This window comes from Leptodactylus fuscus, chromosome 7 (assembly GCF_031893055.1).
Source record: "Leptodactylus fuscus isolate aLepFus1 chromosome 7, aLepFus1.hap2, whole genome shotgun sequence".
Lineage (NCBI taxonomy): Eukaryota > Metazoa > Chordata > Amphibia > Anura > Leptodactylidae > Leptodactylus > Leptodactylus fuscus.
In genome coordinates, this window is record NC_134271.1 from 77,694,270 (window position 1) to 77,709,879 (window position 15,610).

The window sequence follows — 15,610 nt, forward strand, 5'->3', positions numbered from 1 at the left end:
GCAGCAGGACAGCTTAAGAGCTTCCGAAACCAGAGCAGGCAATTTGCTGAATATAGGTGGATCATCGAGGCCAGCAACACGCAGACTAGGTGTTTATGTGTTAATCGAGCTTACAAACTATCTATCTATGTGCCAAATTTAATTCAAATCCGTTCAGCGTTTTTTGCGTAATTGAGTAACAAACAAACATCCAAACACACAAACTTTCACATTTATAATATTAGTAGGATATTCTATCTTTCACTGTTAAGATTAACCTACGCTTAAAATTACAAACTGTTCATGTCAGTGGGCAAACTTACAAAGTCGGCAAGGGATCAAATATTTATTTCCTTCACTTTATACATTTTGTGTACATTATGTGACTTTATTATTGTTAAAGGGTAAAGGCCCAGAGAAACTTTTTGAACAGGGATATTTTGCTGTCAGTGATTACCTTTATTTCAAATGAGACTATTGGCATCCTCAGGCTTCACAAAACCTCCTCTAAACTGTAGGAACTAATGGAAGACTACTCTTTTCCAGTCATTTGACACACTTGCAATTAGGCTAGATCCTCTACCAATGCAATGTAACCTTGAATTGTTCTACATGTTAAAATCAGACACTTTTATCTTCCACGTCAGCTAGGAGGAAAGGCCCTTCACAGGCATAAGTGATCTGCCATAAACAACTTGCACGATCCCTTGGGATTTGCAACTCCTGTTACAACTCAAGGTACAGTTTTGCTCAGAGACCTAGACTGTTGTTTCAGCAGAGGCCGACAACACTATCTGCAACGGTAACCAGCAGCATGTTTCGCCGTGTTTATAATGTTTATGCCTTTAGCGGTACGACTGTTCTCTATAAAACCTGTCCTGTAGGGTCTCCTTGAGTAAAGTAAAGCTGGTTGTGTGACTGAGAGTGGGAGCATCAGCAGGGGAAAGCAGAGGAATAAGAGCTCAGGCCACCCCAGCTGCCCTTTGCACAGGTAACCTTGGGGCTCCAGGGGACAGGGCGTACATCAGTAAGAAAGCTTAAAGAGCACAGGTAATGCACTGGTACGCTTTATTACTCCCTGGTTAACCCCTTTAAGCTTATAAAGGTGTTCAGGAATATGTTACCACATCATGAGTAGTTTTAGCCGAATTTCTATTTTTTATAAGGTGTATACATAGAATTTTTGTGGGATTTGGACCCAACTACCTCACCGACAATCACCACCGATATTCCAATGTATCCTACCCATCTTCTGCAGTTCCTTGAGATCTTGTGTATAAACATTTTACATACTTGCGTAAAAACTGTCAGCAATCTTCATTAAATGAATAGGAGCCCCGGAAGCAAGGACCGCAGAAATAGGTCTGGAATAGGACCTGTTCTATATTTTGTGGGTTTAGATTGTCGGCTCCGCACACACAGGAGAGTGTAATTTACGGTTGTGTGTATGGGCCTATAGAACAGAGTGGGCCTGTGTGTTATCTGTGAAATACACCAATAATACACTGACCACGCCACAGTCCTTACTCTGTACATGACCACTATTAAAAAAATAACCTTATACTTACCTAATGGTGAGTCTCAATCTCTGGTGTTCAAGGCGCCTGCGCAGTCCTATAGTGAAGTAGAGGATATACTTGTACTTGAAGTCCGGTGAAAGTGCCTGAAGCTGCGGTGTACTCATCTGGCTTCAGTGAGTGACTGAAGAGACCACAGATGCTGACAGGCAAGGACAGGGTTAGGGGTAAGCTATTTGGGGTACTAAGTCAGTCTATATGGGCCTGTGAATGGTTTAGTGACCCAATTAGACCTCATAGGTTTGATTTAAAGCTGAAAGAAAGCAGAATTTCCACAGACCAGTCCTTATAAAACTACTGGCACCAACGTTGCCTTCTTGCAGCTGCTGCTGTGTTTATACTAGTCTAAGCTGTGCGACTAACCGAGATGAGAACATGAACATTACAAGTCGGAAGGCCACAGAATGCACTGGCACGGGCCCTTTAAGTCTCCTCCTTTCCAGCTTCTTTATTTTTTATTTTGAGTCTCTGGTGATCTTGGCTCCTTCTTTTCATAGGTTGATATAGACTGATGCTGCTTGGTGACTGGGGCCCTGTGACGATGATCTCCTGAGTCTTTTCTCCGTAGTCAGTGCTCAGAATCTACATTTACATCATGGATGTCTGAGCATATGTGCCGCCTCCCTACGCCAGACGGAGTGTGAACGCGTCTCACTCCTCAACTGCCAAGACGCAGCCCCAACACTTGTCATAAGTAAGAAATCCCGTCAATGGAGGAGACACCACAGCTTAACCCTTTCTATTCCTGCCATGTGGCCATATAACCTAAAGAATACACCAGGGGCACTGCCTATGACTGAAGCTGTCCTTACAGAGCTCAGAACAAGTGAAGCAGTCCAACGTAGTCAGTATGGCCATACACATTAGAGGACAATAATGGCTGAACAATGAATCCCCCTGGTAAACAATACATATTTTAGGCCTCATTGGCCGTCACAGTCATTCATACTGGCTATACATGCTCAGTGAGACTTGGTGTATGGAGAAAGAAAAGATTGCTCAGAGATGAAGGTCTTCGGGGACTATGCTGCCGCGATTTACACTTTCACCATAGCACGTCTACGTATTGTGTAAAAAAAACCTGTAGAATATCAATTATTGTGCAGGTTTTACCTGTGAATTTCAAACTTTGGAAGGCAAGTTAAAGGGGTTATCTTATGGATAGGACACAGATGTATAACATAAAGATCCTGGGCCTCAATCGAACCCTGTACCCAGGCCCCACAACTATAGTGTACTGTTTGTTGTACTGGTCTCCACACCTTATTGGCCCTCTGAGGCTCCCGGCCCAGGTGCAGCCGCGCCTTGTCAAGGATAGGACATCAATTTTGAAAAACTGGATAATCCCTTTAAAAGCTTATGGGGATGTTTTTTCTTGCAGCAATATTGTAGTCAAAAATATTAGCGAAGTTGATCAAAGTGGAGGATTTTAATGAATGTAACCAGTGATTTAACCCACCAATGACACAGTCAGCTGTGAAACATTGTCTCCAAAGAGATTGTTTGTCCTTCAACTATTGTCAATGTAAATGAAGTTAAAGTGTGATTAAACTTTAATGCAACGTTTTGATGTTCTGGCAGTATTTGTGACAATAATATATGTAATACACCTATACTCCACTGAGAAGTAAGGGCTCGTTCACATGGGCCCAGTGGGGCGGAATTTGGACGCGGAATCCGCCTCCATACAATAGTGGTCTATGTAGACCGTTAGCGTTCGTTTTTCCGCTAGCAGTTTTTTACCTCTTTTTCTTGATTCCACCTCAGGAAATCAATACAAGTGAATGGGAGGAAAAAACCGTGCCAAAAAAACACGACGTGGTTTTTTAATGTCCATTCGCTGTGCGGGAGGGAAAAACCGCCTGGCGTTTTTTGAGGCAGTTACCAAAAAAAACGCTAAAAAAAAACGCCTCAGTGTCCAAAAACCGCTTCCTAATTCCTGAAGTGTTTTCTTTCCGGACCAAATTCCGCCACACCCTATTCACGTGAACTAAGCCTAACATACAGATCCCATCTATCCACAAAAAGAGAATAAAGAAAAGCAGGATTTCATCTATTTCTAAGGTTTATGTGCGCTTTAAAGGTAAAGTGTAACCATATATATATATATATATATATATATATATATATATATGGGGAAGCCTGATGAAGTGCATTTAGCACGAAACGGTCTTCGCTTCATTTCTTCTACATTCCATCTACCATACCCCCATCTGTAAATGCTGTTCAAGTGCCTATTTTTATGGAAGATTATTAAAGTTTGGTGAATTTTACTACTGGCTGGTGAGTGCCCTGATTTTTTTCTATTTTTTTGCACTATATGTAACCATATATGTTTCAAGAATTTTTGGTAAGGGCCCCTTCACACGGAGTATACGCTAGCTGATTCTGAAAGTGTAACACGTTCCGAATCAGCGGTGTTAAAATAGATCCCATTGCTTTCTTTTTTTTTTTTTAACTTTAATTTTTATTGAAGAATTTTTTGAAATATACAAAACAACAAAGCATACTAAGCACGAAAGATCCCATTGCTTTCTATGGGAGCCAGCATACGTGCGCTCCCCAAAGAAATGAATGGCCTGCTTTTTTCCCTATAAAGCAGCCCATTCATTTCTATGGGGAGTGCACATATTCCGGCTCGCATAGAAAGCAATGGGATCTGTTTTAACGCCGCTGATTCGAAAAGTGTTACACGTTCCGAATCAGCGAGCGTATACTCAGTGTGAAGGGGCCCTAATAATGTTTTAATATTCTTTGTTATTATCTATATTATAAAAATCTTGGAATTCCAACTCTTACCACTAAGCCTAAAATACTTTGTGACTTCCTACCTCCTGGAGTTGAACCATGGGCCATAGTCACAAAAGTCTGGAGCAGAACCTACTGACTTCTATGGAATAGTTTTCTAAGAATACTCTGTGACCTCTGCAGAGGTCATAGCACAGAGCGGGGTAGATGTGTCTTCTCTTCATATTCATGATAGCTATGATCATTAGAGATGAGCAAATGGCATTCGATTGAATTGGTATTCGATCGAATATCGGGCTGCTCAAGATATTTGATTCCAATCGAATACCACGCAGCAAACGCACTAAAAATTTATATCCCCTCCCTCCTTGGCGCTTTTTTTGCACCAATAACTGCGCAGAGGAGGTAGGACAGGAACTACAACATCGGAGGCATTGAAAAAAAATCGGAAAAAGTAATTGGCTGGCTAAATCAGGTGACCATCATTTTATACGAATGGTGGATTTCAGATTCGGTTCATATGAGACTGTGAACTATGTGACTGTGAGACAGGGATAGATGTACAGGCAGGGTTAGCTAGGAATTAGCTTTATTAGGGTAGGAATGTTACTCAAACAGCTCTTTGGGGCTCTATCTGGTCGCGATCCCTGTTATCATGCATTATGCGGGAGCTGACTTTTTCTCATAGGAATGCATTGACCAGCGTTGATTGGCCGAATGCCATACAATCTACAGCATTTGGCCAATCAACGCTGGTTCTGCCAGAGGAGGCGGAGTCTAAGATCGGTCCACAGCAGTCTCCTTTGTGGTCCGATCTCAGGTATAGCAGAGTTGACACAGCTTTGCTACCCCACAGATGCAGCAGAGCTGGCCGTGCGCTGAGCTCTGCTACACCAGAGATGCAGAAGAGCTGGCCATGCGTTGAGCTCTGCTACACCTGAGATGTAGCAGTGCTGTGCACTCAATGCTGCTACATCTCAGGTGTAGCAGAGCTCAGTGCACGGCCAGCTCTGCTGCATCTCAGGTGTAGCAGAGCTGTGTCAACTCTGCTATACCTGAGATCAGACCACAATGGAGACTGCTGTGGACCGATCTTAGACTCCGCCTCCTCAGACTAGCCTCCGGCAGAACCAGCGTTGATTGGCCGAATGCTGTACTCTGTATAGCATTTGGCCAATCAACGCTGGTCAATGCATTCCTATGGGAAAAAGTCAGCTCCCGCATTATTAGTGGCATAATACAGGGACTTGGGTGTGTTAGATGCCCCCAGGCATGCTTCCCCTGCTGTCCCAGTTGCATTCCAGAGGTGTTGTCCTCATTTGCTGAGGTGTCATAGTGGACTTGGTGACTCTCTTGAGTCGAAGAGTGGTTCCCCTGAAACAAAGCTTTTTTCCCCATAGACTATAATGGGGTTCGATATTCGTTCGAATAGTCAAATATTGAAAGGCTATTCGAAACGAATATCGAATATTTCACTGTTCGCTCATCTCTAATGATCTTCAGCGTGCTGGTAAGTGAAGGGGCTGCAGCAAAGAATTCTACAGAAAACAAGTGTCAGCATATAATGGGCTTAGTGGGCAGAGTCAGAGCTGCAGAATTTTTAAAGAATTTTTAAAAATATAGACGAAAATAGGGAAAAAATTTTAACAACCTCATCAATAATTCTTCAAAAATATATTTACCAAAACGTAATAAAAAATATAACCTTTTCTGGCGCACACCTTCCCTTTAAGCATCTGAAACGGAGTCATTCACAACCATTTATGTATGGTCACATTTAGAAAGGTCTTTCATTTGACAATTGAACATGTTATATGAGACTGACTTCTTTTTATGACAATGGCGTGTCCTCAATCAAGAACTTTTATTTGAAACCATCTATTTTCATAGCCTAATATGTGTGGGTAACTTAAAAGGAGTCTGTCAGCAGGAAAATCTGTATCAAACTAATAACTGTACCTTGTAGGGATGCTTCAGCACTTTCCAAAGATGTCCTTCTTACTTAAATTATAGATCCATTTTCATAAACATCAGGGTGTTATTTGTTATTCAAATTAGCTGAAAAGGGCTTTTATTGGGGGAGGGGGGGGGTTCTCTGCTGTAGATAATCACCCTCTAACTGCTGCCCAGCTTCATCCTCCATTGCTTGAATGACATCTGCCACTTTGTCTGCAGTTAATGGCGATTAGAATAGAAAGTGAAGCCCCTGCAGCAGACGCCCCTAACGCACTTTTCAGGTAATTTGCATAAAAATAAAACCATGAAAATTAAGCTGCAATACAGACACAGAAAGACATCTTTGGAAAGTGTAGAAACCATCGAGAAGGAACTCTCATTAGTTTAATACCAATTTTCCTGCTGACAAGACTCAGTTTAATAGCAGTGACCGAAAAAACACTCAGCAGGACCAAAGAAGTGACACTGTGTAGTGTCCAGATACACAAGATAAAGGAAGATACCAGTAGGCAGCATGAGATAAATACCTATATTACATCCTGCATACAGGACAAGAGAAGTGCTACTACGCAGTGTCTATATATATACTACAAGAGCAGATACTGAAAATTACATCCAGCATATAAGACAAGAGAAGTGGTACTGTGTACTGTCCATATATACACAATATACATTATAGGCAGCACACAGGACAAGGTAAGTGGTAGTAAATACTGACAAATACAACCAGCATAGAGAATAAGAGAAGTGGTACTAAGCAGTGTCCATATATCCAGAATAAAAGCAGATACTGAGAATTACACCCATCATATAGGACAAGAGTGCAGTGAGTATATATAAATATCTATATATACATATATAGCTCCACATATACAAAGAGCAGATCCTGAGAATGAAATCCTGCATGAAGGATGAACACTAGCATGTACCAAAAAAGAGACTTCTGGGAACGTATTGAGGGGTCCTGACATTCCAGGAGTAGAGCTGGTCATACACATTAGATTTTACACTAACACTGTCATCACTCGTATGAAACAAATGTACTTTAAGCTGTTCCAAGCTCACGAAGAACATCTTGACAAATGCTTGTTAGACGAACGTTCGCTCCAACCCACCGGGTTTCTAACCAGCCTGTATTTTGAGAAGTATCTTCCCACCATACACAAACCACCCACAGGTCTGTCAGTCTAGCCCGTACACAAGCGATTACAGATGGGCAAATGCACAATTTCGGTTGTGACTAACTGTAGTCCATGGTCTGCTATACGGGTTTAGTGTTGGTAGCATTCGACAAACATTCAACATTTGCCACTTCGGTAGTGTAAAGTCTAATGTGTTTGTCCAGCTTTAATCTGAAGGTGCTATAGCACAAGAGTAATGGTATGTGACACCTACCCTACAAAATGAAATACTATACGGTGTCCATATACTCAGTATCTGCTCTATATATACTCCTCACACTGGACTAGAATAGAATTTGTGGTTCAAAAGTTGAGAACTCAAAGTAACATTGCAATGGATTCTCAGTCTCTGCTATCAAAAATCTTCCCATTCACTGACAGTAAGCAGAGATCGTGAAATGATGAGTCTATCAAAAAGCTGCCCAACATTTTATTATTGAGTGATTTAACGTTCCTATTACACCAGACATTTATGGCCCTGCTCAATGGCTCCTTTCCATGGAACTGTATGGGGGTCAAAGGAAAAAAACACAGAGTCCAAGAAAAGTATGTGAACATCCCACCATTCACCAGGAAAATATTGGTAACTGTACATGTTATCTCTCTGACCTCAGTTCCACTTATCTCCCAGGACATCATGGTGACCTTGGCCCATCCTCTCCCACATTACTCTGACTGTGGCATAATTTCTTTATCACATTGTCCTCTTTCCCTTCTCTCCACCACTCTGACTCTAGCCCCTTCTCTCCACCACTCTGACCCTAGCCCCTTCTCTCCACCACTCTGACTCTAGCCCCTTCTCTCCACCACTCTGACCCTAGCCCCTTCCCTTCACCACTCTGACTCTAGCCCCTCTTCCCTGGGACTGTAGTCTGAGCCCACCCTTTTCTGCCCCTTTTCCCTAAGTACGTTACTCTGACCCTGACCCATTCTCTCCTGAGACATTAATCTAAAGTCAGCCATTCTCCCTCTGAAACGTTTCTCTGAGCCCAGCTCATTCTCTCCTGGGACAATACTACTCTGATCCTGGTCGCTTTTTTCCATCACTGCAGCTTAGACCCTTCTTCCCTTAGACATTACAGTGACTCCAGCCCCTCTCTCCTGAGATATCTCTCTGACCCCAATTCCATCCCTCCTGGACATCACTGATCCCAGACCTTATTTTCCTGGAATAGAATTCTGATCCACAGTCCCTTATCTCCCAAGACATCAATGACCCTGGCTTTTTTTGTACCCAGCCCCTTCTTCCCTGAGACATATCACTGAACCCAGTCTATTTTCCAATGGAACATCATTGTTACTCCCTCATGGCATCACTGACCATAGACTCTTCTGTGGCCCCTTTTTTCTAGGGACATCAGCACTTCTTTTTGGAAAAATCACTCTCAACCTGCGCCTCTTCTCTCCTGGATCGCCATTCTGACCCCTGTCCTCTTTTTTCCCAGGAAATCACTTCAACCCTTGATCTCTTCTCCTGCAAAGTTACTTTGACCATTGGGGCATCACTGTGACCCCTACCCCTTCATTCCAGAGAGATCCCACTAATGCCAATCCCATTCTCTCCTAGAAAAACACTCTGAACCTCAAATCGAATCCCCTTCCCTCCCGAGAAACAATTCTGAAGTTGGCCCCTTCTCTCCATCACTAAACATCATGGACCATGACCTCTTCTCTGCATCACGTCATGGACCTTGGCCCCTTCCCTCTTTCACTAGACATCACTGAACCTGAACCCTTCTCTCCATCACTAGATATCAGGGATCCTGAACCATTCTGTCAATCACTAGACATTAGAAACCCTGGCACCTTCTCTCCATCACTAGATATCACAGACTCTGGTCACTTTTTTCTATCACCAAGACATCACTGATCCTGAACCCTTCTCTCTATCACTAGACATCAGGGACCCCGGACTTCTCTGTCTATCACTAAATATCACTGTCCCTGGACCCTTCTCTTCATCATTAGATATCACTGACTGTGGACTCTTCTCTCCATCATCAGACATCACAGAAAGTGGCCCCTTCTCTCTATCACTAAACATGATGGACCCTCAGCCCTTCTCTCCAACATTAGGCAGCACTGAATCTGGACTCTTCTTTCCATCACTAGATATCATGGACCCGGGTCCCTTCTCTCTATCTGTAGATATCACCGACTCTGGACTCATCTCTTCATTGCTACATATCACCAGCCAGGGACCCTTCTGTCTATTACTAGACATTATAGACTCTAGAACATTGTCGCCATCATTAGATATCATGGACACTGACCCCTTCTCTCAAACACTAGTCATCACCGATACTGTCCCCTTGCTTCATCACTAGACATTATTGACCCTGGCCCCTTCTCTCAATCACATCACAGACCTTGACCGTTCTCTCCATCACTAGACATTACTGAACCAGAACCCTTCTCTCTATCACTGGACATATGGGACCATCAACCAGTCTCTCCATAACTAGATATCACAATACCTGGCATCTTCTTTCCATAACTAGACGTCATGGACCTTCGACTCTTCTTCCCATTATCTAGACATAACTGACTCTGGCCCCTTTCCTCCATCACTAAACATCATTGACCCTGGCCCCTTCTCTCTATCACTAAACATCATGGGCCATGGCCCATTCTCTCTATCACTAGATATCAAAGACCCTGAACCCTTCTGGTCATCGCTAGACATCACAGACTCTGGCCCCTTCTGCCCATCATTAGACATCAGGGACTCTGGTCCCTTCGTTCCACCACTAGATATCATTGACTATGGATCCTTCTCTCCATTACTAGACATTAGGGACCCTGGCTCCTCCTTTCCATCACTTGACATCATTAAACTTAAATAATTCTCTCTACCACTAGACATCACCAGTTCTGGACCCTTCCCTCCATCACTAGACATCATGGTCCCTGGACCCTTCTCTCCATAACTAGACATTATGATCCCTGGATGCTTCTCTCCATCACTAGACATCCTGGTCCCTGTCCCCTTCTCTCCATCACTAGACATCATTGACCCTGGCCCCTTCTCTCCACCACTAGACATCCTGGTCCCTGGACCCTTCTCTCCATCACTAGACATCCTGGTCCCTGGACCCTTCTCTCCATCACTAGACATCCTGGTCCCTGGCCCCTTCTCTCCATCACTAGACATCATGGTCCCTAGATCCTTCTCTCCATCACTAGACATCCTGGTCCCTGGCCCCTTCTCTCCATCACTAGACATCATTGACCCTGGCCCCTTCTCTCCATCACTAGACATCATTGACCCTGGATCCTTCTCTCCATTACTAGACATCCTGGTCCCTGGCCCCTTCTCTCCATCACTAGACATCATTGACCCTGGATCCTTCTCTCCATTACTAGACATCCTGGTCCCTGGCCCCTTCTCTCCATCACTAGACATCATTGACCCTGGATCCTTCTCTCCATCACTAGACATCCTGGTCCCTGGCCCCTTCTCTCACTCGACATCCTGGTCCCTGGCCCCTTCTCTCCATCACTAGACATCCTGGTCCCTGGCCATCACTAGACATCCTGGTCTCTGGACCCTTCTCTCCATCACTAGACATCCTGGTCCCTGGCCCCTTCTCTCCATCACTAGACATCCTGGTCCCTGGACCCTTCTCTCCATCACTAGACATCCTGGTCCCTGGCGCCTTCTCTGCATCACTAGACATCCTGGTCCCTGGATTCTTCTCTCCATCACTAGACATCATGGTCCCTGGCCCCTTCTCTCCATCACTAGACATCATGGTCCCTGGATCCTTCTCTCCATCACTAGACATCCTGGTCCCTGGCCCCTTCTCTCCATCGCTAGACATCCTGGTCCCTGGACCCTTCTCTCCATCACTAGAAATCCCAGTCCCTGGATCCTTGTCTCCATCACTAGACATCATTGACCCTGGCCCCTTCTCTGCATCACTAGACATCCTGGTCCCTGGCCCCTTCTCTCCATCACTAGACATCCTGGTCCCTGGACCCTTCTCTCCATCACTAGACATCCTGGTCCCTGGCCCCTTCTCTGCATCACTAGACATCCTGGTCCCTGGATCCTTCTCTCCATCACTAGACATCATGGTCCCTGGCCCCTTCTCTCCATCACTAGACATCATGGTCCCTGGATCCTTCTCTCCATCACTAGACATCCTGGTCCCTGGCCCCTTCTCTCCATCGCTAGACATCCTGGTCCCTTCTCTCCATCACTAGAAATCCCAGTCCCTGGATCATTGTCTCCATCACTAGACATCATTGACCCTGGCCCCTTCTCTGCATCACTAGACATCCTGGTCCCTGGTCTCCATCTCTGACCTTCAATGACAGACAGGAGAAGTCTTAGATCTAATGCTATTTCCCAGGCTACGAAGGACTTTCCTAGCGGGTAGTGGATGGCGGGAGTTATCGTGCCCTTATGATCAAGCATAACCGCCAGCATTTCCCACTAGTGACCTGGGAACATAAGATGGAGTAGATTGCATGAGGAGGAGGGGAGGTGGGTGCCGCATGATGCCCGCCAGGTGTAGGGGCAGCGGGTGACATCCCTGGTAACACCCTGGTAATGCAGGGGTGAAATGCTCTGCAGCAGCCCAGCCTCCTGCAACTTACACAAAGATGCCAGCCCGACCCCTCCCCCATCTCTGGGAGATGACAGAGCCCCGGGTGATTGAAGCGGCCCCGTTTCCCTTTCCCCCCTCCCTTTAATAATTCTGGGGACCCCCACCATCCGTTACCTTCATGTCATTGATGATGGCCTGGAAAAGCCCCCCCAGCGCCCCGCACTCCTTGTCCACCGCCTCCATGCTGCGCCAATATTGGGGTGCAGGTGCCCTGAGTTTTGGGGTGCAGTCCCGGGAGTCCTGGCAGATGAGAAACAGACGCGACTTCCAGAGAGTCCAAAGCGGGGATCCCCTCCCCCTCCCCGCTTAATGCCCCCGATCAGTCAGTCTCTGCAGTCAGATACCCCATGTCCAGGGGGAGCAGCAGTCGCCTAGCATCCTCATCCTCCGGATCAAGGGAGGGCGCCAAGCTCCGGGGAAAGGCATCGACCAAAGGCGAGCGGCGGGTGAACGACAACACTGATGATCGGAGGAAAAACGGGAGCACCGGACTCTGCAGCGATTTGCCTGCCTGCTGCCTGCACTGCAGACTGGGGAGAGGGGAGGGAGAGAGGGAGGGGAGGAGGGACGGAGCTGTCACAGCCGGGAGGGGAGGGGGCGCTGTCTGTATAACACTGGGGGATCAGAGCTCAATCTTCGGATCATCCCCGGACACTGCCGCCACCCGACCACATGGAGTCACAAATAATTTACCTCAGACCTGCCCCAGTGACGTCATATGTACTCCTGTCTCAGACACCCAATATATACCCCGTGAGCCCCCCTGGGGTGTCGTGATTTTATCACACAGTCCACAGACCTTCCAAAGTGATGCCACAGATTTCACTAGTGACGTCATAAAAGTGAATAACAGCGACAGGTGTACTGTATGGATCAAATCTGAGATGTCACTACTCCCATCCATTTTCTAGGAGACTGCAGAATAAGTAGGAGGTCTAATATCCTGCAGAGCTGAACTCTGTATTCTGCTGACAGGACTCTGTGTACCTGTAGTACATTACTTCCCCCCTTCTAAGCCAGAGTTACAGCCTGTATTACAGGTGCACTTGCTGTTCTGCAGCTTCACAGCTGAAATCTCTGCTCTGTCTGGTGATTTGTATTCTGGGAAGTGTCACCAAGGGCTGAATAGCCATGAGAAACCATTACAGAAGCCTTCAGCCCTATATACAGGCTGGAAGTAAAGAAGCAATGCAGAGTAGAGAGTACAGCTGTGGAGTATTACACAGGTTGTAAGTCAGGATCACTGCGGGACAGTAACTCCAGCAGCAGACTAGTGAGTGCAGCTCTGAAGTATTATGCAAGTTATAGTTCACAATCAATACAGGATAAGTAATGTCATTGATTTGCACAATAATTCCATCCAGAGAGTACAGCTCTGGATGTTTATGCAGGTTATATATAAAGGGGTTTTCCAATCCCAAATTGAATTTTCATACAGATGAATTATTCACAGAACAGGTCAATATGGAATCCTTTGGGGTCCAAAAGATCATCTGTTCTAGTAACTTACGGGTATCGGAAGCTGCTAGCGGACAAGCGGCGCATGCAGTTCTGCTCCTATTTAAACTGGTTTTCCAATCTCCTTGTTCAGCTTTGCCTGCTGTCTCCTCTTCTCACTTCCTGCATTTCTCCCCCCCCCCCAGCTTGCTGAATAGTACACTATAATGAAGTATCACTATACTTATGCAGATCAGATAATATGCACACGCTTGTAGAGAGAGGACTCAGTGTTATCTGTGTGTTTACATAGAGAGAGATAATAGACTCGCTTTATCAGCAAACTGCAATTAGCTGAACTGATTGTCCTGCCAACACTGAGTAAGGGATGTCAGTTGTCCTATCTCACAGGTCCGTTGTTATGGAAATGCTATGTAAACAATGGAAGGAATACGTTCATATAGCAGGCAAAGAAAGCAGCATTTCTAAAGCAATATATTTAGGAAAAGTCTTCAATTTACATAAGCGACCAATATAGATAGGATTCCTGAGATGGTACAACCCCTTTAAGTATTAGGATCAGTGCAGCAGCCCCATCTCCTGCATAGCGCTGGTTCTGGTGAACTGCAGCACTGCTCCTATTACTTGAACAGGGACAGAACCACACACACTGCCTGGTCTCTAGCATGATTTGTGTGTGATGCGTGCATCAAACCCCCGACAGATCACATACTGATGACCTATCCTGTGGACTCAACCCATTGGCTATAATGAGGTCCATCAGGTATTTTTCATGACAGCGTCAGATGAAAATGTTGTGTATGTAGGACTTTTTCATCCGCTGATTCAGGTGGACACTGAGACAGAGACTCTGACGGAGATGTAAACTAAGTTTTCCCTTTGTATGCTGATTTCCTAGCCAAGATGTGACCTTTTTATTTTGGAATGAAATAAAAGTTAATTTTTATCGTACCATACACGTTTGGATATTTGGAACCACAGTTGAAGCTGGAATTTTATCTCCATTATGTAAACTAAGTTTACATAATGTATGTACACAAATAATTTTGAGTACAGCTCTGGAGTACAGGTTGTAACCCAGGATCAGTACATGATAATATTATATATATATATATATATATATATATATATATATATATATATACACACACAGTGCTCCACCTGTAAAATAGAGCGTGCCACTCTGGAATAAAGTACTGGCTGTAATTCAGTGTCAGTACATAATCTATATAATGTATGTGCACAGTGACTCCACTAGCAGAAGTACAGCTCTGGAGTATAATGCAGGACGCAACCCTGAAAATGGATCCAACAGCCTTGTACAAAAAAAAAGATACCAATTGTTATGTGAAAATAATGTACTACCGTGTGTATGGTGATGCCATGACTAGCAGACATAGCGAGGTATTTTCAGTGGAGCTCGGTTACACTAGGTTCACACTGGCATTGTCTTTCCTAATGTTCAGGCCCCTTGAGGGATTCAAAAACTGAAGACCTGGACTGCTAAAGCTTAGTACATACACGGAGCCCAGCAGACCCCATTGACTATAATGGAGTGTGTTGAGTGTCTATTGTTTTTAAATGACAGCAGTGGAGGAATTTCCAGAAACTCCGACCGTAGATGTGAATTTCACCTTTAACACACAAATTTCCAACCAATCAGACCAATCTTACAGAGGGTGAAATGGGTAGAAGTTGGCCATGTATAAACAGATCAGTTCTCACTTTCCTCATCTTCTTTATCTCTATAGCGGAGTTATTAGATGCTACTATCATTGTGATTGGCAGAAACAGTTTTTTTGTCAAGCTAAATCAGTTTTCTGGCAGATAAGACACACAGCAATTTATCTTAATACTGGTCTTAGTGAATAATAAATGCGTGTACACTTTTAGTCTTTAAGCTTTGATGTTACAACTAGCTTTTTTTTCTTCATTTGTAAGAGGGTTTGTTCTCAGGAGTTGCCCATTTGCTTCCATACTCTAATATATTCCCTTCTCCATTAGCCTCTCCATCACAATGTACATTTTTGCACTTTCTGTAGTGCCTGCAGTCCCCTTACATTGCCATACCAGCAAGAAGGTGTCATATTCTGTC

General features: G+C 44.6%; 1 protein-coding gene across 4 annotated transcripts in view; it reads right to left on the bottom strand.

Annotated features, from left to right (window-relative positions):
- The window catches only part of MTSS2 (MTSS I-BAR domain containing 2), a 41,149-nt gene extending 28,574 nt beyond the window's left edge, over window positions 1-12,575 (bottom strand). For all 4 annotated transcript variants that reach the window (XM_075282208.1, XM_075282206.1, XM_075282207.1 and 1 more), the window contains exon 1: window positions 12,172-12,575. In XM_075282208.1, the coding sequence (XP_075138309.1) occupies window positions 12,172-12,240 (69 nt within the window). In that variant the 5' untranslated portion in view covers window positions 12,241-12,575. The remainder of the gene's footprint in view (window positions 1-12,171) is intronic.
- Between the last annotated feature and the right edge of the window lie 3,035 nt (window positions 12,576-15,610).